Genomic DNA, 26,265 nt, shown 5'->3' on the forward strand with positions numbered 1-26,265 from the left:
CGAGAGAGGGGGCGCGCGAGCGAGAGAGGGGGCGCGCGAGCGAGAGAGGGGGCGCGCGAGCGAGAGAGGGGGCGCGCGAGCGAGAGAGGGGGCGCGCGAGCGAGAGAGGGGGCGCGCGAGCGAGAGAGGGGGCGCGCGAGCGAGAGAGGGGGCGCGCGAGCGAGAGAGGGGGCGCGCGAGCGAGAGAGGGGGCGCGCGAGCGAGAGAGGGGGCGCGCGAGCGAGAGAGGGGGCGCGCGAGCGAGAGAGGGGGCGCGCGAGCGAGAGAGGGGGCGCGCGAGCGAGAGAGGGGGCGCGCGAGCGAGAGAGGGGGCGCGCGAGCGAGAGAGGGGGCGCGCGAGCGAGAGAGGGGGCGCGCGAGCGAGAGAGGGGGCGCGCGAGCGAGAGAGGGGGCGCGCGAGCGAGAGAGGGGGCGCGCGAGCGAGAGAGGGGGCGCGCGAGCGAGAGAGGGGGCGCGCGAGCGAGAGAGGGGGCGCGCGAGCGAGAGAGGGGGCGCGCGAGCGAGAGAGGGGGCGCGCGAGCGAGAGAGGGGGCGCGCGAGCGAGAGAGGGGGCGCGCGAGCGAGAGAGGGGGCGCGCGAGCGAGAGAGGGGGCGCGCGAGCGAGAGAGGGGGCGCGCGAGCGAGAGAGGGGGCGCGCGAGCGAGAGAGGGGGCGCGCGAGCGAGAGAGGGGGCGCGCGAGCGAGAGAGGGGGCGCGCGAGCGAGAGAGGGGGCGCGCGAGCGAGAGAGGGGGCGCGCGAGCGAGAGAGGGGGCGCGCGAGCGAGAGAGGGGGCGCGCGAGCGAGAGAGGGGGCGCGCGAGCGAGAGAGGGGGCGCGCGAGCGAGAGAGGGGGCGCGCGAGCGAGAGAGGGGGCGCGCGAGCGAGAGAGGGGGCGCGCGAGCGAGAGAGGGGGCGCGCGAGCGAGAGAGGGGGCGCGCGAGCGAGAGAGGGGGCGCGCGAGCGAGAGAGGGGGCGCGCGAGCGAGAGAGGGGGCGCGCGAGCGAGAGAGGGGGCGCGCGAGCGAGAGAGGGGGCGCGCGAGCGAGAGAGGGGGCGCGCGAGCGAGAGAGGGGGCGCGCGAGCGAGAGAGGGGGCGCGCGAGCGAGAGAGGGGGCGCGCGAGCGAGAGAGGGGGCGCGCGAGCGAGAGAGGGGGCGCGCGAGCGAGAGAGGGGGCGCGCGAGCGAGAGAGGGGGCGCGCGAGCGAGAGAGGGGGCGCGCGAGCGAGAGAGGGGGCGCGCGAGCGAGAGAGGGGGCGCGCGAGCGAGAGAGGGGGCGCGCGAGCGAGAGAGGGGGCGCGCGAGCGAGAGAGGGGGCGCGCGAGCGAGAGAGGGGGCGCGCGAGCGAGAGAGGGGGCGCGCGAGCGAGAGAGGGGGCGCGCGAGCGAGAGAGGGGGCGCGCGAGCGAGAGAGGGGGCGCGCGAGCGAGAGAGGGGGCGCGCGAGCGAGAGAGGGGGCGCGCGAGCGAGAGAGGGGGCGCGCGAGCGAGAGAGGGGGCGCGCGAGCGAGAGAGGGGGCGCGCGAGCGAGAGAGGGGGCGCGCGAGCGAGAGAGGGGGCGCGCGAGCGAGAGAGGGGGCGCGCGAGCGAGAGAGGGGGCGCGCGAGCGAGAGAGGGGGCGCGCGAGCGAGAGAGGGGGCGCGCGAGCGAGAGAGGGGGCGCGCGAGCGAGAGAGGGGGCGCGCGAGCGAGAGAGGGGGCGCGCGAGCGAGAGAGGGGGCGCGCGAGCGAGAGAGGGGGCGCGCGAGCGAGAGAGGGGGCGCGCGAGCGAGAGAGGGGGCGCGCGAGCGAGAGAGGGGGCGCGCGAGCGAGAGAGGGGGCGCGCGAGCGAGAGAGGGGGCGCGCGAGCGAGAGAGGGGGCGCGCGAGCGAGAGAGGGGGCGCGCGAGCGAGAGAGGGGGCGCGCGAGCGAGAGAGGGGGCGCGCGAGCGAGAGAGGGGGCGCGCGAGCGAGAGAGGGGGCGCGCGAGCGAGAGAGGGGGCGCGCGAGCGAGAGAGGGGGCGCGCGAGCGAGAGAGGGGGCGCGCGAGCGAGAGAGGGGGCGCGCGAGCGAGAGAGGGGGCGCGCGAGCGAGAGAGGGGGCGCGCGAGCGAGAGAGGGGGCGCGCGAGCGAGAGAGGGGGCGCGCGAGCGAGAGAGGGGGCGCGCGAGCGAGAGAGGGGGCGCGCGAGCGAGAGAGGGGGCGCGCGAGCGAGAGAGGGGGCGCGCGAGCGAGAGAGGGGGCGCGCGAGCGAGAGAGGGGGCGCGCGAGCGAGAGAGGGGGCGCGCGAGCGAGAGAGGGGGCGCGCGAGCGAGAGAGGGGGCGCGCGAGCGAGAGAGGGGGCGCGCGAGCGAGAGAGGGGGCGCGCGAGCGAGAGAGGGGGCGCGCGAGCGAGAGAGGGGGCGCGCGAGCGAGAGAGGGGGCGCGCGAGCGAGAGAGGGGGCGCGCGAGCGAGAGAGGGGGCGCGCGAGCGAGAGAGGGGGCGCGCGAGCGAGAGAGGGGGCGCGCGAGCGAGAGAGGGGGCGCGCGAGCGAGAGAGGGGGCGCGCGAGCGAGAGAGGGGGCGCGCGAGCGAGAGAGGGGGCGCGCGAGCGAGAGAGGGGGCGCGCGAGCGAGAGAGGGGGCGCGCGAGCGAGAGAGGGGGCGCGCGAGCGAGAGAGGGGGCGCGCGAGCGAGAGAGGGGGCGCGCGAGCGAGAGAGGGGGCGCGCGAGCGAGAGAGGGGGCGCGCGAGCGAGAGAGGGGGCGCGCGAGCGAGAGAGGGGGCGCGCGAGCGAGAGAGGGGGCGCGCGAGCGAGAGAGGGGGCGCGCGAGCGAGAGAGGGGGCGCGCGAGCGAGAGAGGGGGCGCGCGAGCGAGAGAGGGGGCGCGCGAGCGAGAGAGGGGGCGCGCGAGCGAGAGAGGGGGCGCGCGAGCGAGAGAGGGGGCGCGCGAGCGAGAGAGGGGGCGCGCGAGCGAGAGAGGGGGCGCGCGAGCGAGAGAGGGGGCGCGCGAGCGAGAGAGGGGGCGCGCGAGCGAGAGAGGGGGCGCGCGAGCGAGAGAGGGGGCGCGCGAGCGAGAGAGGGGGCGCGCGAGCGAGAGAGGGGGCGCGCGAGCGAGAGAGGGGGCGCGCGAGCGAGAGAGGGGGCGCGCGAGCGAGAGAGGGGGCGCGCGAGCGAGAGAGGGGGCGCGCGAGCGAGAGAGGGGGCGCGCGAGCGAGAGAGGGGGCGCGCGAGCGAGAGAGGGGGCGCGCGAGCGAGAGAGGGGGCGCGCGAGCGAGAGAGGGGGCGCGCGAGCGAGAGAGGGGGCGCGCGAGCGAGAGAGGGGGCGCGCGAGCGAGAGAGGGGGCGCGCGAGCGAGAGAGGGGGCGCGCGAGCGAGAGAGGGGGCGCGCGAGCGAGAGAGGGGGCGCGCGAGCGAGAGAGGGGGCGCGCGAGCGAGAGAGGGGGCGCGCGAGCGAGAGAGGGGGCGCGCGAGCGAGAGAGGGGGCGCGCGAGCGAGAGAGGGGGCGCGCGAGCGAGAGAGGGGGCGCGCGAGCGAGAGAGGGGGCGCGCGAGCGAGAGAGGGGGCGCGCGAGCGAGAGAGGGGGCGCGCGAGCGAGAGAGGGGGCGCGCGAGCGAGAGAGGGGGCGCGCGAGCGAGAGAGGGGGCGCGCGAGCGAGAGAGGGGGCGCGCGAGCGAGAGAGGGGGCGCGCGAGCGAGAGAGGGGGCGCGCGAGCGAGAGAGGGGGCGCGCGAGCGAGAGAGGGGGCGCGCGAGCGAGAGAGGGGGCGCGCGAGCGAGAGAGGGGGCGCGCGAGCGAGAGAGGGGGCGCGCGAGCGAGAGAGGGGGCGCGCGAGCGAGAGAGGGGGCGCGCGAGCGAGAGAGGGGGCGCGCGAGCGAGAGAGGGGGCGCGCGAGCGAGAGAGGGGGCGCGCGAGCGAGAGAGGGGGCGCGCGAGCGAGAGAGGGGGCGCGCGAGCGAGAGAGGGGGCGCGCGAGCGAGAGAGGGGGCGCGCGAGCGAGAGAGGGGGCGCGCGAGCGAGAGAGGGGGCGCGCGAGCGAGAGAGGGGGCGCGCGAGCGAGAGAGGGGGCGCGCGAGCGAGAGAGGGGGCGCGCGAGCGAGAGAGGGGGCGCGCGAGCGAGAGAGGGGGCGCGCGAGCGAGAGAGGGGGCGCGCGAGCGAGAGAGGGGGCGCGCGAGCGAGAGAGGGGGCGCGCGAGCGAGAGAGGGGGCGCGCGAGCGAGAGAGGGGGCGCGCGAGCGAGAGAGGGGGCGCGCGAGCGAGAGAGGGGGCGCGCGAGCGAGAGAGGGGGCGCGCGAGCGAGAGAGGGGGCGCGCGAGCGAGAGAGGGGGCGCGCGAGCGAGAGAGGGGGCGCGCGAGCGAGAGAGGGGGCGCGCGAGCGAGAGAGGGGGCGCGCGAGCGAGAGAGGGGGCGCGCGAGCGAGAGAGGGGGCGCGCGAGCGAGAGAGGGGGCGCGCGAGCGAGAGAGGGGGCGCGCGAGCGAGAGAGGGGGCGCGCGAGCGAGAGAGGGGGCGCGCGAGCGAGAGAGGGGGCGCGCGAGCGAGAGAGGGGGCGCGCGAGCGAGAGAGGGGGCGCGCGAGCGAGAGAGGGGGCGCGCGAGCGAGAGAGGGGGCGCGCGAGCGAGAGAGGGGGCGCGCGAGCGAGAGAGGGGGCGCGCGAGCGAGAGAGGGGGCGCGCGAGCGAGAGAGGGGGCGCGCGAGCGAGAGAGGGGGCGCGCGAGCGAGAGAGGGGGCGCGCGAGCGAGAGAGGGGGCGCGCGAGCGAGAGAGGGGGCGCGCGAGCGAGAGAGGGGGCGCGCGAGCGAGAGAGGGGGCGCGCGAGCGAGAGAGGGGGCGCGCGAGCGAGAGAGGGGGCGCGCGAGCGAGAGAGGGGGCGCGCGAGCGAGAGAGGGGGCGCGCGAGCGAGAGAGGGGGCGCGCGAGCGAGAGAGGGGGCGCGCGAGCGAGAGAGGGGGCGCGCGAGCGAGAGAGGGGGCGCGCGAGCGAGAGAGGGGGCGCGCGAGCGAGAGAGGGGGCGCGCGAGCGAGAGAGGGGGCGCGCGAGCGAGAGAGGGGGCGCGCGAGCGAGAGAGGGGGCGCGCGAGCGAGAGAGGGGGCGCGCGAGCGAGAGAGGGGGCGCGCGAGCGAGAGAGGGGGCGCGCGAGCGAGAGAGGGGGCGCGCGAGCGAGAGAGGGGGCGCGCGAGCGAGAGAGGGGGCGCGCGAGCGAGAGAGGGGGCGCGCGAGCGAGAGAGGGGGCGCGCGAGCGAGAGAGGGGGCGCGCGAGCGAGAGAGGGGGCGCGCGAGCGAGAGAGGGGGCGCGCGAGCGAGAGAGGGGGCGCGCGAGCGAGAGAGGGGGCGCGCGAGCGAGAGAGGGGGCGCGCGAGCGAGAGAGGGGGCGCGCGAGCGAGAGAGGGGGCGCGCGAGCGAGAGAGGGGGCGCGCGAGCGAGAGAGGGGGCGCGCGAGCGAGAGAGGGGGCGCGCGAGCGAGAGAGGGGGCGCGCGAGCGAGAGAGGGGGCGCGCGAGCGAGAGAGGGGGCGCGCGAGCGAGAGAGGGGGCGCGCGAGCGAGAGAGGGGGCGCGCGAGCGAGAGAGGGGGCGCGCGAGCGAGAGAGGGGGCGCGCGAGCGAGAGAGGGGGCGCGCGAGCGAGAGAGGGGGCGCGCGAGCGAGAGAGGGGGCGCGCGAGCGAGAGAGGGGGCGCGCGAGCGAGAGAGGGGGCGCGCGAGCGAGAGAGGGGGCGCGCGAGCGAGAGAGGGGGCGCGCGAGCGAGAGAGGGGGCGCGCGAGCGAGAGAGGGGGCGCGCGAGCGAGAGAGGGGGCGCGCGAGCGAGAGAGGGGGCGCGCGAGCGAGAGAGGGGGCGCGCGAGCGAGAGAGGGGGCGCGCGAGCGAGAGAGGGGGCGCGCGAGCGAGAGAGGGGGCGCGCGAGCGAGAGAGGGGGCGCGCGAGCGAGAGAGGGGGCGCGCGAGCGAGAGAGGGGGCGCGCGAGCGAGAGAGGGGGCGCGCGAGCGAGAGAGGGGGCGCGCGAGCGAGAGAGGGGGCGCGCGAGCGAGAGAGGGGGCGCGCGAGCGAGAGAGGGGGCGCGCGAGCGAGAGAGGGGGCGCGCGAGCGAGAGAGGGGGCGCGCGAGCGAGAGAGGGGGCGCGCGAGCGAGAGAGGGGGCGCGCGAGCGAGAGAGGGGGCGCGCGAGCGAGAGAGGGGGCGCGCGAGCGAGAGAGGGGGCGCGCGAGCGAGAGAGGGGGCGCGCGAGCGAGAGAGGGGGCGCGCGAGCGAGAGAGGGGGCGCGCGAGCGAGAGAGGGGGCGCGCGAGCGAGAGAGGGGGCGCGCGAGCGAGAGAGGGGGCGCGCGAGCGAGAGAGGGGGCGCGCGAGCGAGAGAGGGGGCGCGCGAGCGAGAGAGGGGGCGCGCGAGCGAGAGAGGGGGCGCGCGAGCGAGAGAGGGGGCGCGCGAGCGAGAGAGGGGGCGCGCGAGCGAGAGAGGGGGCGCGCGAGCGAGAGAGGGGGCGCGCGAGCGAGAGAGGGGGCGCGCGAGCGAGAGAGGGGGCGCGCGAGCGAGAGAGGGGGCGCGCGAGCGAGAGAGGGGGCGCGCGAGCGAGAGAGGGGGCGCGCGAGCGAGAGAGGGGGCGCGCGAGCGAGAGAGGGGGCGCGCGAGCGAGAGAGGGGGCGCGCGAGCGAGAGAGGGGGCGCGCGAGCGAGAGAGGGGGCGCGCGAGCGAGAGAGGGGGCGCGCGAGCGAGAGAGGGGGCGCGCGAGCGAGAGAGGGGGCGCGCGAGCGAGAGAGGGGGCGCGCGAGCGAGAGAGGGGGCGCGCGAGCGAGAGAGGGGGCGCGCGAGCGAGAGAGGGGGCGCGCGAGCGAGAGAGGGGGCGCGCGAGCGAGAGAGGGGGCGCGCGAGCGAGAGAGGGGGCGCGCGAGCGAGAGAGGGGGCGCGCGAGCGAGAGAGGGGGCGCGCGAGCGAGAGAGGGGGCGCGCGAGCGAGAGAGGGGGCGCGCGAGCGAGAGAGGGGGCGCGCGAGCGAGAGAGGGGGCGCGCGAGCGAGAGAGGGGGCGCGCGAGCGAGAGAGGGGGCGCGCGAGCGAGAGAGGGGGCGCGCGAGCGAGAGAGGGGGCGCGCGAGCGAGAGAGGGGGCGCGCGAGCGAGAGAGGGGGCGCGCGAGCGAGAGAGGGGGCGCGCGAGCGAGAGAGGGGGCGCGCGAGCGAGAGAGGGGGCGCGCGAGCGAGAGAGGGGGCGCGCGAGCGAGAGAGGGGGCGCGCGAGCGAGAGAGGGCGCGCGCGCGAGCGAGAGAGGGGGCGCGCACGCGCGCGCGAGCGAGAGAGGGGGCGCGCACGAGAGAGAGAGAGAGAGAGAGAGAGAGGGGTCGCGCGCGCGAGAGAGAGAGAGAGAGGGGTCGCGCGCGCGCGAGAGAGCGAGAGAGGGGGCGCGCAGAGAGAGAGAGAGAGCCGCGCGCGCGAGCGAGAGAGAGAGTCGAGCGCGCGAGCGAGAGAGAGAGTCGAGCGCGCGAGCGAGAGAGAGAGCCGAGCGCGCGAGAGAGAGCGAGAGTCGCGCGCGCGAGAGAGAGAGCGAGAGAGAGCGCGAGAGAGAGCGCGCGAGAGAGCGCGCGAGAGAGCGCGTGGGAGCGAGCGCGAGGGAGCGAGCGCGAGGGAGCGAGCGCGAGGGAGCGAGAGCGAGAGCGAGGGAGCGAGAGAGCACGAGCCCGAGAGAGCCGAAACCTCACAACGTTAGAAGGGTTACAGCACCTAATGATAAAAATTCCAAAAATGTACTTGAGTTGAGTAGCTGCACCACATGTGAAAGACGTGATTCTAAACATTACACAGAAATCAATAAACTGAATCTGTAAAACACACCACGTGCAAAGTTATGACTATTTAAAGATTCTCACTGTATTTAAAGTGCAAACAAAACATCACTTTGTAAGAAGAGAAATTTGTTAAACAGGTGCGTGCCATTTTAAATTAAAATTAGTATGACATCTTCAGCGACAAGAACAGCAATTCTAGCTACAGTTCATGAATACCATTGGGAAAAGACTCAAGTAGTACCTGAAGTCTGGCTAAAATGCTGGCTTTTTTCGAGTTTGATGAGTAGCTTCTGGAGCACGAAACACTGCAGAATCGTTTTGTCTTGGAATAAAAAGCATCTCTCACACCAACCATTCCACACATCTCACAGGTGGCTAATGGAGACAGCACAGAACCAGAGAACAATCAAAAGCAATGACAAGAAACTGCAGCAAGTCACTACTTCATCACTTAATGGTGAATACATCACAGATCATTTTTCATAAACAATTAGAAACTGAAGTTATCCAGCATCAGAAAATTGGAAGAACTTCAAACCTTCCTCAGTTTAAGAGTCAAGCCTGGATATGTTAAAAAGCACAAAGTAAAGTGCAGTTGTGATTTGGAATTAACTACAAACCCATTTTTTTCTCACTAGTAACAAATTCTAATAAACTCCATAATTTGAAATGAGCTGCCAAGATATTGCTCACAACTCCTTTGAAACCAATGTTCTTAAACCATCAATTCACTGTTGCATTTACCTTTCAACCCTCCTATGTATCCATGCAGAGAACTACATACTTCGGATCTCAGCAAGAGTTCAAAAGCACCTCGAGGAAACCCACGCAGACGAGGGGAGAAGGTACAAACTTCACACCGACAGACAGTCACTACAGGCTGGATTCAAACCTGGGTCCCTGGCACTCTGAGGCATCAGTGCTAACCACTGAGCCACTGTGCTGTACTGAATAGGTTGCCAATACAAAGATCAGGATTGGATGAGATGCATCTAAGGGTACTAATCAACAAGTGGAAATTACATAGGCATTTGATACCGTGTCACACAACAAGTTTGCAATAAGATAAAGCTCATGGAATGAACTGGTCAGTCTGACATGGATATTTGGCTGAAGGACCGTACAGAGAGCAATCGTCAATGGATGGCTTTTTGGGCTGAAAAGTTTGGAGGGCTCCTATTGGTTGGTTTTTGAACCCCCACTTTTCCTGAGGTTATGATTTCAATCTTGATTAGCAGGGAACAATTTCCAAGTTTACAACAATACAAAACTTGAAAACATTATCAACTGCAAGTCAGAAAATTAAAACTCTTAAAAACTGATGGATCAGACAGAAAGGCAGCAGATAAAAAAGGTCAATGGAGAGAAGGGCAAGGTTTTTTAAAAATATTAATTTGTGGTTCATGGACATCACTGGCTGGCCTGCATTTATTGCCCATCCCTAGGTGCTCTGAGGTGGTGGTGGCGAGCGACCTTTTTGAACTTAGGAAGCGAATTTCAGGATTTTGATCCAACGACAGTGAAGGTACAGCGATACAGGGGGTGGTACTCTGCTGTATCTGCTGTCCATGTCCTTCTAGATGATCATGGGCCAGGGACAGCAGAGGTAATATACTTGGATCATTAAAGACCCTAAAAAAGTTCTCTCTTCAATAAGTGCTACCCCAAATAGCAGAGAGAATGCATAAATCATTGAAGATGTCAAGACAGGTTGAGCAAGTAGTTAATAAAACATACAGAATCCTAGTCTTTATTTTTAACAGGGGCACAGAATTTAAGGGCAAGGAGGTTGTGCTGAACTTGTTTAAGACACAAGTTCGATCTCGGCTGGAATACTGTGCACAGAACTGTACACAGCACTCCAGCTGAGGTTGAACTTGTGTCTTAAACAAATTCAACACAACCTTCTTGCTCTTAAATGAGGTCAGTGTGCTAGAGAGAGTGCGGAACACATTTATGGAAGGACAATGGAGTTGAAACTCTATTTCCACTTGTTAGAACAAACTGTTCAAGTCTCTTCATCCTTGCACTCATAGGATTCTAAGTCGCCCAATTCCTGCGATGCTTGTCTATCTTTTTTCTTAATTTACTTGTGTGTCAAACTGGTGGCATGCTCAAAGCACCTAAGGGCAATCGAACTGGTTCACAGCTCTCCGAAATTTAAAAACAGACGATTTTTGTTGAATACGTTTGGCTAATTTTGCCTAGTACACATCTTGAACAGACACGTGGAAAATTTCACACAAATGAAATGGACTGAGATCAATCACAACTTTGGTGGTACTTTGAAAACTCTATCCACCAAGATGTCTTCAGGTAGGATAACAAGAGAATATTGCTGTCCCATGTCAATATAGATGAATCGAATGATTAACTGTCGTGAAGAACAAAGCCACATACTGACCCATTCCAGATTTGCCATCAGGGTAAGTGTACACTTGTCCATTGGTTTTGATAAGTGGGAGACTAGCTGGTATTGAGGTAACTTCCTCTTCACTCTCATCAGAGCTCGAACTGCTGCTGCTATCCTCACTGCAACTGTCATAACCGTCAAACATTCCAAACGAGTCCCTCCTCTTTCTTTCTGACCGTGGAGAGTGCTCAGTCTGTAAAGAAATTACAAACATTTTTACACAGGCGCAATAGTTGATGGCATTTTTTGTTCATTTTGTTTGGGAGTTTATTTATCAAGACTGAATGACTTGCTTCCCAACTCCACAATGTCACTGAGATCAACATTTGAAGGATGCTGGGTGCACAAGGAGTGTTCAAATCTTCCATTTCTCTTCCCTCAGTGCAGCACAGTAGGAAAGTGGCAGCCCTGAACCTCGGCTGGTATCTAGTGTAAACAAGGGTAATAAAAAAGGCAGTTAATTCCTGTGATGTTTGTCCATCATGTTGAAAAGCATCTTATTTGCAGGACACCTTGATTAAATCATAGCAAAAAAAAAACAAAAAACAGCTGGTCACCTTAAGATACTAAAACGTACAAACACCTTAAGGCTTCCCAAACTGCCATTAATTTAAAATTTCGAGAAACTACTGAACAAAAGCAGAGCTAAATGAAACAACGCCCACATACACATCCATCTTAAAAATGCATAATCTCATCACTAATTTTTCTGGGATCATTAATCTGCATAAACTGACATTACAAGTCAAACTATGCCCATTTCATTTGTCACTTGAACACACTCAGCAAGCCAGCCTCCAGAGTCTTCTGTGATGGCACATTCCACAGGTTTACCATCCTCAATGGAGATATCTTTCTTCATTGCAACCTAAAACAACAGTTTGACCTGTATCCTGAAACTGTGACCCCTCATTCTAGACTTGGCAACCAGGGCAGATAGTATACCATAATTAGGTTAAAACTTTTACATATTTAAATCTTGTTCTACTAAACTTTCATGAATGCAGGCCCAGTCAAAACAATCTCTCGACATAGAATAACCATGCCATCCCTAAACCAACCAAATGAACTTCTGCTGCAGTCCCTCTGGCTGTGCTTTTCCAGCACCACACACTCGAATCTGATCTCCTGCATTTACTGTCCTCACTCTCTTTTATATAATTATCGTAAGGCATCCCTACTTTTGCATCCCTTACTCTGGCATTTAAGGCCAATATACATTTGCCTAATTTCTTGCTGTTCCCACTGATTTACTTTTATTGACTGGTGTCAAAGAACACCCAGATTTCTTGGTGTATCCCATTTCCCAATTTAGTACCATTTAAATAATACACTGCTTTTCCGTTTTTCACACTGAAATACATATCTGCACATTTAACCATGTTGTACTGCATCTGCTTCACACTGTTTGTCTACACGTATACAACCTTCAACCCCATTGATTTCCATCAAGCACTTTTTTTTAAAAACTAAGTGATTTTCTTCAATTCACCCTTGCTTCCTTTCTTGTGTGAAAGCAGAAGAAAGTTTATGTTCAATTCCTCTGACATGTCTTCGTTCCCCATCATAATTTCCCTCATTTCTGACTGTAAGGGACCTACATTTGTCTTTAACTTTTTTGTCACTTTTTTTTTAAAACTGACTGCGAAAGTTTATAATGTTCCTTGCAAGTTTTCTCCTCTTAAAAAAAAAAATCGTTTTTTTTGTCCTCATTTGCCGAATTCTAAAATGTGTCCTGTCCTCAGGCTTGGTGCTTTTTCTGGCAGTTTTATGTCTCCTCTTTGGATCTAATATTATCCATAATTTCTTCTATCAAGCATCTTTCTGGTTTTGTTTGTGGAACAGATAGCAAGGAAAAATTGTTTTAAATCATGCTGTGATCCTCAATTAATAGCTCTTGACTATCCACTGCCCCTTGGTTTCCCCCTGTCTTTCTATTTAGGTTCCATCATTTTGCCATTCTCAGTGAAACCCTCCCAAACGGCGTCCAAGTAATAATCCAAGTCTCTTTTGTTAGGTTTAAATAAGAAATCACATGACACCAGATTATAGTCCAACAGGTTTTTTTGAAATCACAAGCTTTCGGAGTGCTGCTCCTTCATCAGGTGAAGTGACTTCAGAAGTCAGACAACATCATAGGTTTAAATAAGGAGTGAGGCCTTATAAGATACATTATTGATACACATCATGACCACCGGCTATTCACCATGCCCCTTCAGAATGACTTGCCAACACATCCTTGAGCCTAGGAGGCAACATACCATCCTGGAGTTTCTTTTACCACCACATAAATGCTGTCTGTTGCCCTTACTAATGAATCCCATCTTACTGTCTCTGCCATTTTTGTTCCACCACTTGTGCATAGAAGAAGCAGCAGTTATGTCATGGACCCAGGTCCTACTACTATAAATCAAGAAGTGTCACCCTTTACATTATCTGAAATGGTCTGTCATGGAAGGGGATGCCCAGAGTCTCCTGCACTACCTCATTCCCTTCACTCTGCCTGGTGACCACTTACCCCTTTTCTACTTGTTCTGTTCACCTGGGGTGCTGTCCACCTTGAAGTTCTTCTCTGCAACTTCAAGGTTGCAAATGTTACCTTGTGTTTTGGCTACCAGAACTACATGCAGAATACAGACAGTGTCCCTGAGCAGGGACCCCTGACTTGGATTCTTATCAACAAAGTTTCCCTTGACCATGTGAAATTCTACCACATACCATTCCACCCCACACACCAATGCTCCATGAGAACATACAAGTTACCCGGAGATAGCTTCTATCGTGCCTGGTGCACGCTGTCATGAAATTCAAAACATTTCACAGTGGTCAACAGACAGCAATTAAATAGTAGATAATTTTTCATCGCCGAAAATCAATGGTAACAGCCACACCCACAATGAGCTCATGCAGTATGAACTTGCCACCCAATTAGTTTCATGGCTCAATATCACAACACCCAGAACCTGAACCAAAGTGAGTCAAAGGTTTAAACTTCACAGCCTTTGAACATGCACACGGAAACAAATCTCCAATATTACAACAGGTTGTGATTACAGTGTGTTTACTTAGCTCCCACAAGATCTGCTCACTGAAGGATATCACTGCCTAATGTGACAGGTTCCAAATAACGTCACAAACAAGTACTTACTGCCCCATATCAATGCTACCAATCTGTACAGAGAATTAAAACAAATGACTAAAGCTGAATGAAGCAGTGTGAAACTGTACTCGCTGGCACTGGACCAGCAACCCAGGAAATGATATTGTATGAACAAATTATGAGCAGTTGGCCATTTAGCTCCAAACCTGCTCTGCCATTCAACTAATCCGTGGCTGGTCTCACTGTAACTTCAAATCCATACTCCGGCCCATCACCAGTAAACTTTCGTCCACTTGCTTCACAAGCATCTACCAAGCTCAGAAATTCACCTCAATTTTAAAGGGACAACCCATAGTTCTAAATTCTCCCAAAGGAAATATCTTCACCACATCTATCCTGTTAAAAAAACCTCAGGATTTTGTTTCAATCAAGTGAAAATGCCACTCCTCTAAACCCCAGTGAAGTTCAGCCTAGTACAGAAACCATTTCTCATTATATAACCTGCCGATTTCAACTATCAGTTTCATGCATTTACATCTCTTCTCAAAAAAAAGAGACCAGACTGTGCACAATACTCAAGATAGTCTCACAATACCCTGTTTAATTGAACTTATTCACACAATGATAAAATTCGATCAGCTTTTGTAATTACTTAAATGTAACTGCAAATTAATCTTTAGTAATTCATGTACAAGAACACCAATACCCCTCTGCATTTTATCATTTTGATAATATGCCACTTTTTTGCCAAAACAGGCAATGTCACATTTTCCCATATTATACTCCATTTGGCACAGTTTTGCCCACCCATTCAGCTTATGAAATTTCTTTTCTAACATCCTTGTGCCATCTTCACAACTTACTTTCCCACCTATCTTGATGTCATCAGGAAAATGGTAAACATACCTTACTTTCTTTTTTTGATCATTTAAATAAATCATTAACAGTTGAGCCCCAGCAGAGTTCACTCTAGCATACCACTTGTTATATCTTGCCAATGTGAAAAGGATTCGTTTATACCCACTGTCTCCTTCCTGTTAACCAGCCAATCTTTGATCCAATCTTGAATTTTAATTTCACCTATCAAAATGCCTTCTGAAAATTTAAATGCTGTACATCTGCTAATTCCTTTTTATCTAGAGTATACATCACCTGATCAAAAAATTCCAACAAACTGATCAAACACAACTTCCCCCTCATAAAAGCAGATTGACTCGGTCTTGACTTATTCTCTGGCTCTGCTATAAAAAAATCAGATGTTATAATAACTGGTCTGCAGTTTCTTTTCTGTTCCCTCTCTTTTTGCTTTGTTACAATTTAATGGGACTGTCTAAATTAGGGAGATTTGGAAAATTAAAGCCAATGCATTAACTTTCTCAGCAGTCTTTTTTTGAAATTAGAGGAACAAGTCCATGAGAACCCAGACATTTTTCAGTCCGCAGTTCTAACAACTTACTAATTGCCACTTCCAGTTTTCCACAATGTCTCTCACCCTTCCATTTCTTTACTTATTGTTGCATCTGGTACATAACTTGCAGCCTCCAGGTGAAGACAGATGCAAAATGCCTGTTCTTTTTATCTGCCAGTTTCTTATTTTTTGCTATCAATTCTTCAGTCTCATTTTCTATAAACCAACGTTTACTTTGTTACAAAAACTAAAATTGCTGGAAATACTCAGCAGGTGTCACAGCATCTATGGAGAGAAAGTGAAGTTAACATTTTGGATCTAATGACCCTTCTTCAGAACTTTGTCATTTGCTCCTTGTGTTAATTCTGCCCATCTTCAAACATTTCTAACATTTCTTACTATCCCTCTATTTCTGGCTACCTGTCTCTCTCTAAATCTTTCCCCTCAATGTTTTTTTTTTAAATATTTTATCCAAAAACAATCATTTGACATGCCACCTGTCTTTGTATGTTTATATGCTTTCTCCTTAATTTTGGAATTAACTATAACTGGTAGACACATTCCTTGGATTTTTTTTAAGTCAACATATCAACTCCTACACCAATTTAGACTACCATGAAGGACTTGCCTTCTCAATTTCTCACCTTGCCTGAGGCATGGCGACCCACAGGTTATCAACCACCGATAGCCTTCCTAACAAAGGAACACTCAGTGATTTAACCCTGTTTATAATTTCTATCCAATCTGGTTCTTGAACTCTGATCATCCGTCACAAATATGCCAATACCATTACTAATTGACAAAGCCAACCTTCCACCTTTTCCCCATCTCCTGTTCATTTTCAATGTCCTGTGCCCTTCAAGACTCCGGTTCTAATCCTCATCATCCTGCAGTCACATCTCTAACACAATCAGTATATACCTATCCATTTCGATGTGCATTCTCAGTTTACCGATTTTGCTTCAAGCGTAACGTGCATTCAGATAGAGCCTTTAGTTTTAATCTGTTTACTCTCTTCATAAATGTCAGTCTTACCTGTTGGTTGACTCATCCTATAACAGTTGATCATTTTTAATACCGTATCTCTTTGGCCATTTCAATTACCACATCTTCCCAAATCTGATACTTATCCCCACTATTCAATTTAAAATCCTCTTTATATCCCTAGGTGTGTGGTTGGCTAGAACATCAGCCCTAGCATGGTTTATGTAGGAACTGCCCATTTGGAATTGCTCCCATATTCTCCAGTACAGGAGCCAGTGCCCCATGGACCAGAATCCACTTTTGCATTCAGCTAGTAATTTGCAGTTGTTCACCAAGGGAAAACAGAATAAGCATCAAAACTGGTCCTTGTAAACACTGGCCTGTTTTTCAGGACAAGTAACGCGGTCACTCCTACCTTATCTCCCAATCCCACAATATCCTTCAAATAGTCAACAAACACAGCATGACCTACACTGGAGGACAAATGGAACCTGTATGCTAAAAAAAATTGCCACACTGCCTTTGTTTGGGATCATCTGCAAAACTGTGCTTTCAAATCAATATCCGGAGCCCCCAGGAGAGATTTCTGAATCATATCACTCAATACGTTGTCCAGACCCACATTAATACTATTAATATCAGAATCTGATTCCTCTCTTTCAGTCAGTCAATTACTTAACCATTTTCAAGTTTTACCTTGGATACACCTGCACATGGCCAATTATAAATGGGCTGGACCCTGGGGAAAGAAGTCATGTTGAATTGTACTGTCTTGAAAAGTGCAGGATTAAGATACTCTGAGACATATGAGAGACTACAATTAATCAGGCTGATAGAATTAGGATATGAACAAAGATGGTCAAACATATATGCATTTATGAACTAGGCAAGGTACCCAAGGTCTACAAAGTTAATGCAGTGGACTGGCTCACAGAGATGGTGAGTGTGTGGAATGAACTGTCACAGGAAGTAATAGATGGAGAGAGTTACAACATTTAAAATCCGTTTGGACAGGTACACGAATAGGAAAGGTTTAGAGGGATATGAGCAAAAATGCAGGTAAATGGGGCTAGTTTAGTTTGGGGAACTTGGATGAGTTGGACTGAAGTGTCTGTATCCATGCTGACTGACTATGATTCTATTAAAACATTAGTGAGAACTCATTGACCATTTTTAATTCTTTATTTTTTATTGTCTCAAATTGAACCGGTCTGAATTTTTATGAGTAAATTGCACACTGCGCTACGAAGTAAGTATCCAGCGAAAATTCCTGATTCAAAGGCCTCTGAGTAAAGTCACAAGGGAGTTCAAGTCAGCCTGGTTGAAAATAAAAGCTTTCAGCTGACCTGAGCTCAAACTGCCCTCTATATTCACTTAAGTGGTGCTCACACCTCCAAACAATTCCCCCAAAGAAAAAAAAACACCTTGTGGTAAATTCCACAGTCAGACTCAAATCACATGCCTGAATAAGGCATTAGGGAACATAAATAAAAAAGCAGAAGGCAAAGTAGTGCAAGTTACACACTTCTGCAGAAAAAGAAGAACTTCAGGTTCCTTCAGCTCTATCATTAATCTCCGAGCTGTCAGACACTGTAGAAACACAGCAGCATTTCAGTGCAAAATCACACAAAAGCAATTATTTGCCCCAAAAATGTCCACATACTAAATGTCTAATACAGGCATTGAAAACTTTGGATTCATCAGATAATAGGTTAGTGAGCACCTGATAAAGAAACCTCCCTTCCACTCAGTTCCAGAATTCACTACAAAATCATAAGCGAGAAACCATCTCGCTGAATTTTCTTTTAAAAAGATAGGCCACTGCAACACAAGGGATAACCTGCTCAGTGGCACAAAATAACTGGACAATATCAGTAAGACTACACAGACTGAACAGTCAGCAGAAGAACCAGGGCATGCACAAAATGCTCACTAAGAGTCACTCTTCCTCTCCAACCTGTTCACTGCCTGTGCACAGTAATAATCTTCAAACCAGGTTTACAGTACTCAAAACATCACTTGGCCATCAAGCTATTGATCAAGAGATGCAAAGATACAGAAATTGATATAACTCCACTATAGCTATCGGCCTTGGCCACAAATTTCTCCCAACATTTAACAAATTTTAAACTAACTCTAAGGGAGGAGAAATCATATCACATCTATCCTTAAAATATTGATTTACAAAAGTAAATGTGGTACTTTGTCTATTTTATTAAAAGACAGTAGATTGTGGGCCATTACATTTCTTCCTCAATTCTCAGGGTCACCTATTTTCAAGCTCTGAAATTTTGAAGAACTATATTTGACAGGATAGTATGAAGTATGAAATGAGGCCGCTAGTCTTTCATGGAAACCATAACAGTGAGTGGCCTGTTCCCAGGATCCAAGAATGCTAACCTGCAGCAAATTTGCTGAAAAAATGACATGTCGCCCTCAAACCTCAGCAGATCTGGCAACAACTTGTACTTCAATTTCTAGTTCCTGTGACAGAAGAAAATGTCCCTAGGCACTTTTGATGCATATTACAGAAGCAAAGACATGGAGGTATTCGATCAGATTACCGGAGAAGGCCTTAAAGGAGGACAGTGAAGTAGACACAGAGTGCAAATTCCAGACATTAGAGATCAGGCAAAAGCATAGCAATCAATGGTGAAGCGATTAAAACTGAGGATGTTCAGAACCTAGAATTACACAGGCACAGATATTCCACATGGTTGTGGGGTTGAAGGAGATTAGAGATTAGGAAGGGTCAGGCTATGGAGGCATTTGAAAACAATGAGAATTTTAAATCAAGACATGTAGGCAAACAAGACAGCAGAGTTTTGGATGGCCTCAAATTTAGATGAGAGAGACCATCTTCCATTATTGCTCATCATTGCTCATCTTTTGCCCATTCCTAATTTCCTTGAACTGATTCAAACAGATTAGAGGGGCATAGGGCAGTCAAAAGTCACTGGTAGACCACAGCAGATAAGGTCAGAAAATTTCCTTTCCTGAAGCACAGTGAACCAGATTGCTTAATCAACAATTCTACATTTTCTTAGCTTGACTTTTCACCTAATGTCCACGGTGGTATTCAAACCCATGTCCACATAGCCTTAACCTGCGATTGCAAATTACCAGCACAATGAGAATATGACTACTCCCCCACCTAATTCTTGGAAAACTCAAAGGTCACAGGAATAAACACTATTGAAGGTGTAGCAGATGACCTGTGACAAGTGAAGTTATAAATGAGAAAGCAAATGGTCTTAATAATGGCAGAGATACATGGTAGGAAGCTCATTGCAGAGTCAAACATGACAAAGACTGCACAGTCTGGTTTATTCTCAAAGTTGCCAGGAAAAGAGTTGAAGTTGGCAGTGTGCAGAGGAACCAAACAACAGTTTTTGCCCAATATTTATCTTTTGCTCAGCCAGTACTGGATGTGAGATAAGGAGCCCCAGAAAGAAGTGGGGCTCATCAGAGTGCATGCAAAAACACGTAAATGAGACTATAGGACAGTGGTGGTGGTTGGGGGTGTGTGGGGGGGGTGCAGGGGTTCACCGATACCATATTGATGGTCACAGACAATGATGCCAAAGGAGTAAGAGAAGCCATCATCAGTTCCCCTGCACTGCCAGAGCACCAGTCCTCCACCCTCAGCTAGTCAAGAATGATGCTTTTAAATGGGTGGATGGGGGCTGTCGGTGGGTCATGGGGGTTTAGCATGCTCCATGGGTTAAGGAGGACAAAAAAAAAGTTGTGTTTCTTTGCCACAGTCACAAGTTGTCATTTTTAACTGTGAGAAATGTATTTTATGGTGGGAGGAATAGAATTCTAAGTGAAGGTATTTGAACACACAGCTTCAGTAAAGACAGAAACCGCTTTAGAAAACACTTTACAAGACTTGAGAGTGAGGGAGGTTAGAGGTGGGATGATGTTTACAGATAAAGATGGGGTCAATAATTGTGTGTTATTGATAGGGGTGGAGCTAGCAAATTTAAAGGGAAGAGGGACAAACACCTGAAGATATCACCAAAAGACCAAGTTGGGTGGTCAGCAGTTTAGACAACAAAAGGTCATCAACCTGAAACATTAAATTTTCACAAGGGCTGTTTTCCCTGGAGCGTCAGAGGCTGAGGGGTGACCTTAGAGATTTACAAAATTATGAGGGGCATGGATAGGGTAAATAGACAAAGTCTTTTCCCTGGGATTGGGGAGACCAGAACTAGAGGGCATAGGTTTAGGGTGAGAGGGGAAAGGTATAAAAGAGACCCAAGGGGCAACTTTTTTGCACAGAGGATGGTATGTGTATGGAATGAGCTGCCAGAGGATGTGGTGGAGGCTGGTACAATTGCAACATTTAAGAGGCATTTGGATGGGTATGTGAATAGGAAGGGTTTGGAGGGATATGGGCCGGGTGCTGGCAGGTGGGACTAGATTGGGTTGGGATATGTGATCAGCATGGACGGGTTGGACTGAAGGGTCTTTTTCCATGCTGTCCATCTCTATGACTCTATAAGTGTTGTCTGCCTTGCCAAGTACTTGCAGCAGCTTCTTCCATTAATTTCCCTCCACTTTCCCCAGGAAAGGCCAGATCACATGGTGGAAGTGATTTAAAGATATACACCAACAGCACTGCCAGAGCCACAGCCTCCAGCTCAATCACAAAGTCAAACAGTAGATTTTATTTGAAGCTGAGAACAAGGAGAACTGTTGCCTGTGGTGAAGGACATCACAAAGGCTTTCACAACGAGCTCAAGCTAACCACTATCAGCTTACCAAACATGATTCAAGGTTTTTTTAAAAAAATGTGCATTTGTGAAAAAGGAGGAAGAGAGACAATTGTCCAATGGCATTTAACTTGTTTTTAAATTCAATTTTGGGTCAAGGGCATTGCTAGATAGACCAGCATTCATTACCAATCCCTGATTGCCCAGAGGTCAGTCAAGAGTCAACCAAAGTGAGTTTGGTGTTACATGTAGGTCAGACCAGGTAAAAATGGCAGTTTCCCTACCTGAAGGACAACAGTGAACCAGATGGGATTTTCCAACAATTGACAATGATTTCATGCTCATCATTAGGCTCGTAATTCCAGATTCTTTTTTCCCCCAAATTGAATTCAAATTCCACCATCTTCCATGGCAGGATTTGAACCCGAGTTCCCAGAAAATTATCTGGGTTTCCTGATTAAACGTTCAGCTCACTGGGCCATCACCTCCCCATAGAGCATAACAGCACAGCACAGACTTGCATATGGCCCATATTTCACTTTTCTCTGCCTATTTATTCTTAGGATGTAGAGAACACAAAACTGCACACATTACCCATCCCTGGAGTAGTGGTCAGCCACCTCAGAATTGCCACAGTCATTGTGCTAATCCTGCTCCCACAATTTTAAACTCAGGGACTAATTCAGAATACTCTGATATGTCAAAGTCAGGGTGGTGTGCAATTCAGACATTAGAAAACTGCCATGAATTTGCAGCACTTTACTTGGTTAAAATTTGAGTTTGCAAGGCTGAATTGTAGGTCAATAGAATTGTTGACTTGTCCCTATCCTGTAAACTCAAGGCAAATGAATTGCAGCCACCCTGAGCTAATGCTGGAGGACATTCTGCTCAAAGTCTTGGAGACCAATCGAGCAGGTTACTGTCCCTAAACAGAGCTCCCAAGCAAGTCTTAAGGAGTCCAGCACACTCCTGACCACAGCATGGTACACAGTGGATTGAGAAAAGAAAACATCATTTATATCTGTCATTACTCTGTATTGTTGTGAAGATTGAACTAGTTTAGTTTCTGGTTACCATTGATCCCCAGAAGTTATTCCTAGGTTCCTAAGATAACATGTACCTAAGGACAATTATAACCACATTTGGGAATACACCAAACATGATCTTCTTTCTCTCTTTTCAGATACTGGCTGATGCAACGAAGATTAACATTTCAGTTTTAATTTTATATCAGTCAATAACTCAAAAAAAGAATTGCACACAAAAGAAGATTCAGATTCATCCTCGGAGGCTGAAGTATTGCCCACAGCTGAGACTTGAATGCAACTTTGATCCATAGTCATTGTCAAAGTGTAGGAATAGGTCCATATTTCCAATAGAACTCAATGTCGTAACATCCTGCTTCTATTTACTTCACTCTTTTCATGATCTCAGAATGCAATTGCAAGCATGACAAGTTACATAAACAGCTTTTATTATAAGCAAAAACAAAAGTTTAGGTTTTACTAAACAAGCTGTTTAAGGAGCACTGCGAGTGTTCAATAACTTTGTCCCACTGAGACAGGCAAGGAATGGTAAGGTGAAGGAGCCTTGCATGACAAGAGCAGAGGAGCTTTGCGTCAAGGGAAAGAAGAAAGCTTACTTAAGCTTGAGGCGGCAAGGATCTGCCACAGTTTTAAAGGATTACAGGGTAGCTAAGAAAGAACCCAAAAATGGACTGAGGAGAGCTAGGAGGAAACACGGAAAAACCTTGGCAGGTATAATTAGGCAAAACCCAAAAACATTGTAAACGTATGTGAGGAATACGAAAATGACCACGGAGAGGGAATGCTGATCAGGAATAGTGGAGGGAACTTGTGCCTGGAGTTTGAAGAGGTAGGGAGGGCCTAATTGAGATTTTTGCTTCAGTATTCATGATAGAGGGACCTTGTTGATTTGTGAGAACACTATGGACCAGGTTAATAGGCTTAAACAGATTGATACTATGGAACTGGATGTGCTGAAAATTCTGGGAAGCATCAAGATAGATATGTCCCCAGGGCCGGAACAAATATATCCAAGGTTACTACGGAAAGCGAGGAATGAGACTGCTGCGCCTCTAGCGATGATCTTTGCATCCTCACTCTCCACAGGAGTAGTACCGGATGATTGTAGGGAGGCAAATGTTGTTCCTCTGTTCAAGAAAAGGAAAATTCCTGGGAATTATAGACCTTACTTCCATGGTAAGCAAGGTACTGGAAAGGATCCAGAGAGATAGGATTCACGTCTATTTGGAAAAACAGTTTGATTAAAGATAGCCAGCATGGCTTTGAGGGGGGCAGGTCATGCCTCACAAGCATTACTGAGTTCTTTGAGGATGTGACAAGACAAATTGATGAGAGTCAAGCAATGCATGTGGTGTATATGAATTTCAGTAAAATATTTGATAAGGCGCTCCACTGTAGGCTCATTCACGAAGTTAGGAGGTGTGGGATATAGGGAAATTTGGCTGTCTGGATACAGAATTGGCTAGCCGAAAGAAGACAGTGAGTGGTAGTGGATGGAAAGTACTCTGCCTGGAGGTCGGTGATCAGTGGTGTCCCGCAGGGATCTGTTCTCGGGCCGCAGCTCTTTGTAGGTTTTATAAATGACTTGCAGGAAGAAGTGGAAGGATGGGTTAGTAAGTTTGCAATTGACAGAAAGGTCGGTGGTGTTGTAGATAGTGTCAAGGGCTGTTGCAGGCTACCACAAGACATTGATAGGATGCAAAGCTGGGCTGAGAAGAGGCACATGGACTTCAACCTGGATAAACGCAAAGATATTCATTTTGGAAGGTCGAATTTGAATGCTGAATACAGGTTTAAGACAGGATTCTTGGCAGTGTGGAGGAACAGTAGGATCTTGGGATCCATGTACACAGATCCCTCAAAAATTGGCATCCAAGTTGATAGGGTTGTTAAGGCGGCGTATGGTGTTTTGTTTTTCATTAACGGGGGATTGAGCTGAAGAGCCATGAGATTTTGCTGTAGCTCTAAAACCCTAGTTAAACCACATTTGGAATATTGTGTCCACTTCTGGTCACCTCATTATACGAAGGATGTAGATGCTTTCGAGACGGTGCAGAGGAGATTTACCAGAATGCTGCCTGGACTGGAGGGCTTGTCTTGCAAAGAGAGTTAGGGCTTTTCACCCTGGGGAGAAGAAGGAAGAGAGGTGACTTGATAGAGGTGTACAAAGTGATGAGAGGCAGAGACAGAATAGGTAGCCAGAGACTTTTCCGCAGGGCAGAAATAGCTGTCACGAGGGGTCGTAATTTTAAGATGATTGGAGGAAGGTATAGGGGAGATGTCAGAGGTAGGTTCTTTACATAGAATGTGGTGGTTGCACGGAATGCACTGCCAGGAGTGGGAGTAGAGTCAGAGACAGAAGGTTCGACGTTTCGGGCACAGGCCCTTCTTCAGGAATGAGCAGAGAGTGTTCAGCAGGAGAAGATAAAAGGTAGGGAGGAGGGACTTGGAGGAGGGGAGTTGGAAATGTGAAATGTGACCTATCACATTTCCAACTCCCCTCCTCCAAGTCCCTCCTCCCTACCTTTTATCTTCTCCTGCTGAACACTCTCTGCTCATTCCTGAAGAAGGGCCTGTGCCCGAAACGTCGAATCTCCTGTTCCCTGGATGCTGCCTGACCTGCTGTGCTGTTTCAGCAATAAAGTTTCAACTTTGATCTCCAGCATCTGCAGACTCACTTTCTCCTCAGAGACAGAAGGAACTTTTAAGCAACTGCGGGACAAGCACATGGATGGCAGTAAATTGAAGTGTGTAGGTTAGGTTGACCTTAGATTAAGATAACTGCTCAGCACAACATCATAGGCTGAACGGCCTGGATGCACTGTTCTATGTTCTAACATAATTTGGTTCATTGGTCTCAAGGTATGATTCGCACTTGGTGACAGTTTGTACAATGATGTGTGAAAGGTTCCAAGTTCTATTCTGGATGAATCCCCAATTACTGTCAATTGCTGTGTAAGCTGTTGGGTATGAGTTTGGGCAGGTTGAGTGAGTGGGCAAACGTTTGGCAAGTTCAATGAAACATGGATACGTAGGAGGTTATCCACTTTTGTCGCAAAACAAAAAAAAAAAAGAGGAAGGCAGATTACCTGAATGGCAATAGATTTGAAAAGGGAGGTGTAACGAGACTGGAGTGCCTTCATACACCAATTGCTGAAAGCTAGCATGCAGGTGCAGCTGTTGGTGAAGGTGGGAAAAGGTATGTTGACCTTCATAGCGAGATGGTTAGAGTACAGAAGTAGGAATGTCTTGCTGGAATTGTACAGAGCCTTGGTGAGACCAGACATGGAATATTATGTGCAGTTCTTGTCTCTGTACCTTAGGATGGATGGATGTTCTAGCCATGGTGCGAGTTCAGCAAAGTTTTACCTGGTATGGCAGGATTGATGAATGAACAGAGACTGAATCAGTTAGGACTACATTCACTGGAGATTAGAAGATTGAGGGGACACCTCAGGGATCTATAAAAATTAACTGAACTAGGCAGGGTAAACATAACATGGTTTCAATAACCAGAGAGTCCAGAATCAAGGATCACAGTCTAAGGATCTGAGGTAGGCCATTAAAACTGAGCTAAGGAGAAATTTCTTCACCCAGAGTGATGATCACATGTTTTCAATAAGAAGTCAGACATAGTTCTTAGGCTAAAAAAATCAAAAGATATAGGGAAAAAGGAGGAACAAGGTGTAGTTGGATGACCTACCACAATCATATTGAATGGCAGAGAAGGCTTGAAGAAGCAAATGGTCTACCCCTACATCCATTCTTTATGTTTCTGCGACAAGACAACTCAAGGTATGCAAATTTGATCAAGAATGATGAAGCACAAAAAAGGACACCCTTCAATCATCATGTCTGTTCCAAACTTCAGAAGAGCTAAAAATGTACCACTCCCCTGTTCTTCCCCATGATCCAGCAAATGCTCCTCCTTGGAATATTTGTTGTACTTTCAAACATTACTTTAAAATCTGCTTCCACCTTTCAGTCAACACTTTCTAAATCACATTAAGCTCAGAATAAATTTGCAGATGACAAAAAAAATGGAAAGTTTTATAATCTGAGTGAGATAAACTGAAGAGGGCAGGGGCAGGTGGGGTGCACAGACAAGCGACGAATGAAATATGCTGCAGGGAAGTGCAAAGCAGCAATATAAAAGGGTAAATTTTCAATACAGAAACAGGAGCTGAGGAACTGAAGACTATGTGTGTGTAAACCAACGAAGGTAATGGCAACTTGAGCAAGTGGTGAAAAAAGCATTCTGGATTATAGGATTTAGAAACAGGGGCACATAATACAAAAAGGTATGATAAACCTGTAGAAATATTGATTTAACCTGAATTGATGTAATCAATTCTAGACCACATTTTAGGGTGTGCGTACAGTCATTAGAAAGTTGAGAAGATTTGGAGCTCAGGTTGAGGTTTTGGATGTAGGTTTGCTCACTGAGTTCAGCGAGCAAACCTACATCCAAAAGTCATTAGAAAGGCTAAAGAAAAAGTTTACAATAATTATTACAAGAAAGAGAGCTTAAGTTATATAGCTAGTTTGGAGAAGTGAGGCCTGTTGCTCTGGAAGAGTAAAGGTTTGGAGAAGATTTGATGCAAGTTTTAACATTGTGAGTAATCTACTAAAACAAGGACAGGAGTAATCCATTCCCATTTGTGAAAGGACTAAACATCAGAGGACAGCAACTTGTAATGTTGGGCAAAAGTAACAACAATGACATGAGGAAAAGCATTTTTAAGCAGCAAGTGGTTAGGATCTCTAGTGCACTGTGTTGTGGTGGAGTCAGTCTCAGAGATCTTCAAAAGGCTTACAGCGAAATAAATCTGCACGAGGGAACAGCGGCTCATGGGCACAGAGTTACTTTTTCAAAAAACTGAAGCAGAAGATGGACTGAATAATGACAGC

The 26,265-nt window shown here is 51.9% G+C and overlaps 1 protein-coding gene across 2 annotated transcripts in view; it reads right to left on the reverse strand.

Annotated features, from left to right (window-relative positions):
* mbtd1 (mbt domain containing 1) overlaps positions 1–26,265 on the reverse strand; it is an 82,385-nt gene that overhangs the window by 55,238 nt on the left and 882 nt on the right. For both annotated transcript variants that reach the window (XM_043715170.1, XM_043715171.1), the window contains exons 2-3: positions 10,090–10,291; positions 7,927–8,060 (exon numbers count right to left, since the gene is read on the reverse strand). In XM_043715170.1, the coding sequence (XP_043571105.1) occupies positions 7,927–8,060; positions 10,090–10,291 (336 nt within the window). The remainder of the gene's footprint in view (positions 1–7,926; positions 8,061–10,089; positions 10,292–26,265) is intronic.

This window comes from Chiloscyllium plagiosum, chromosome 24, assembly GCF_004010195.1.
Source record: "Chiloscyllium plagiosum isolate BGI_BamShark_2017 chromosome 24, ASM401019v2, whole genome shotgun sequence".
NCBI lineage: Eukaryota > Metazoa > Chordata > Chondrichthyes > Orectolobiformes > Hemiscylliidae > Chiloscyllium > Chiloscyllium plagiosum.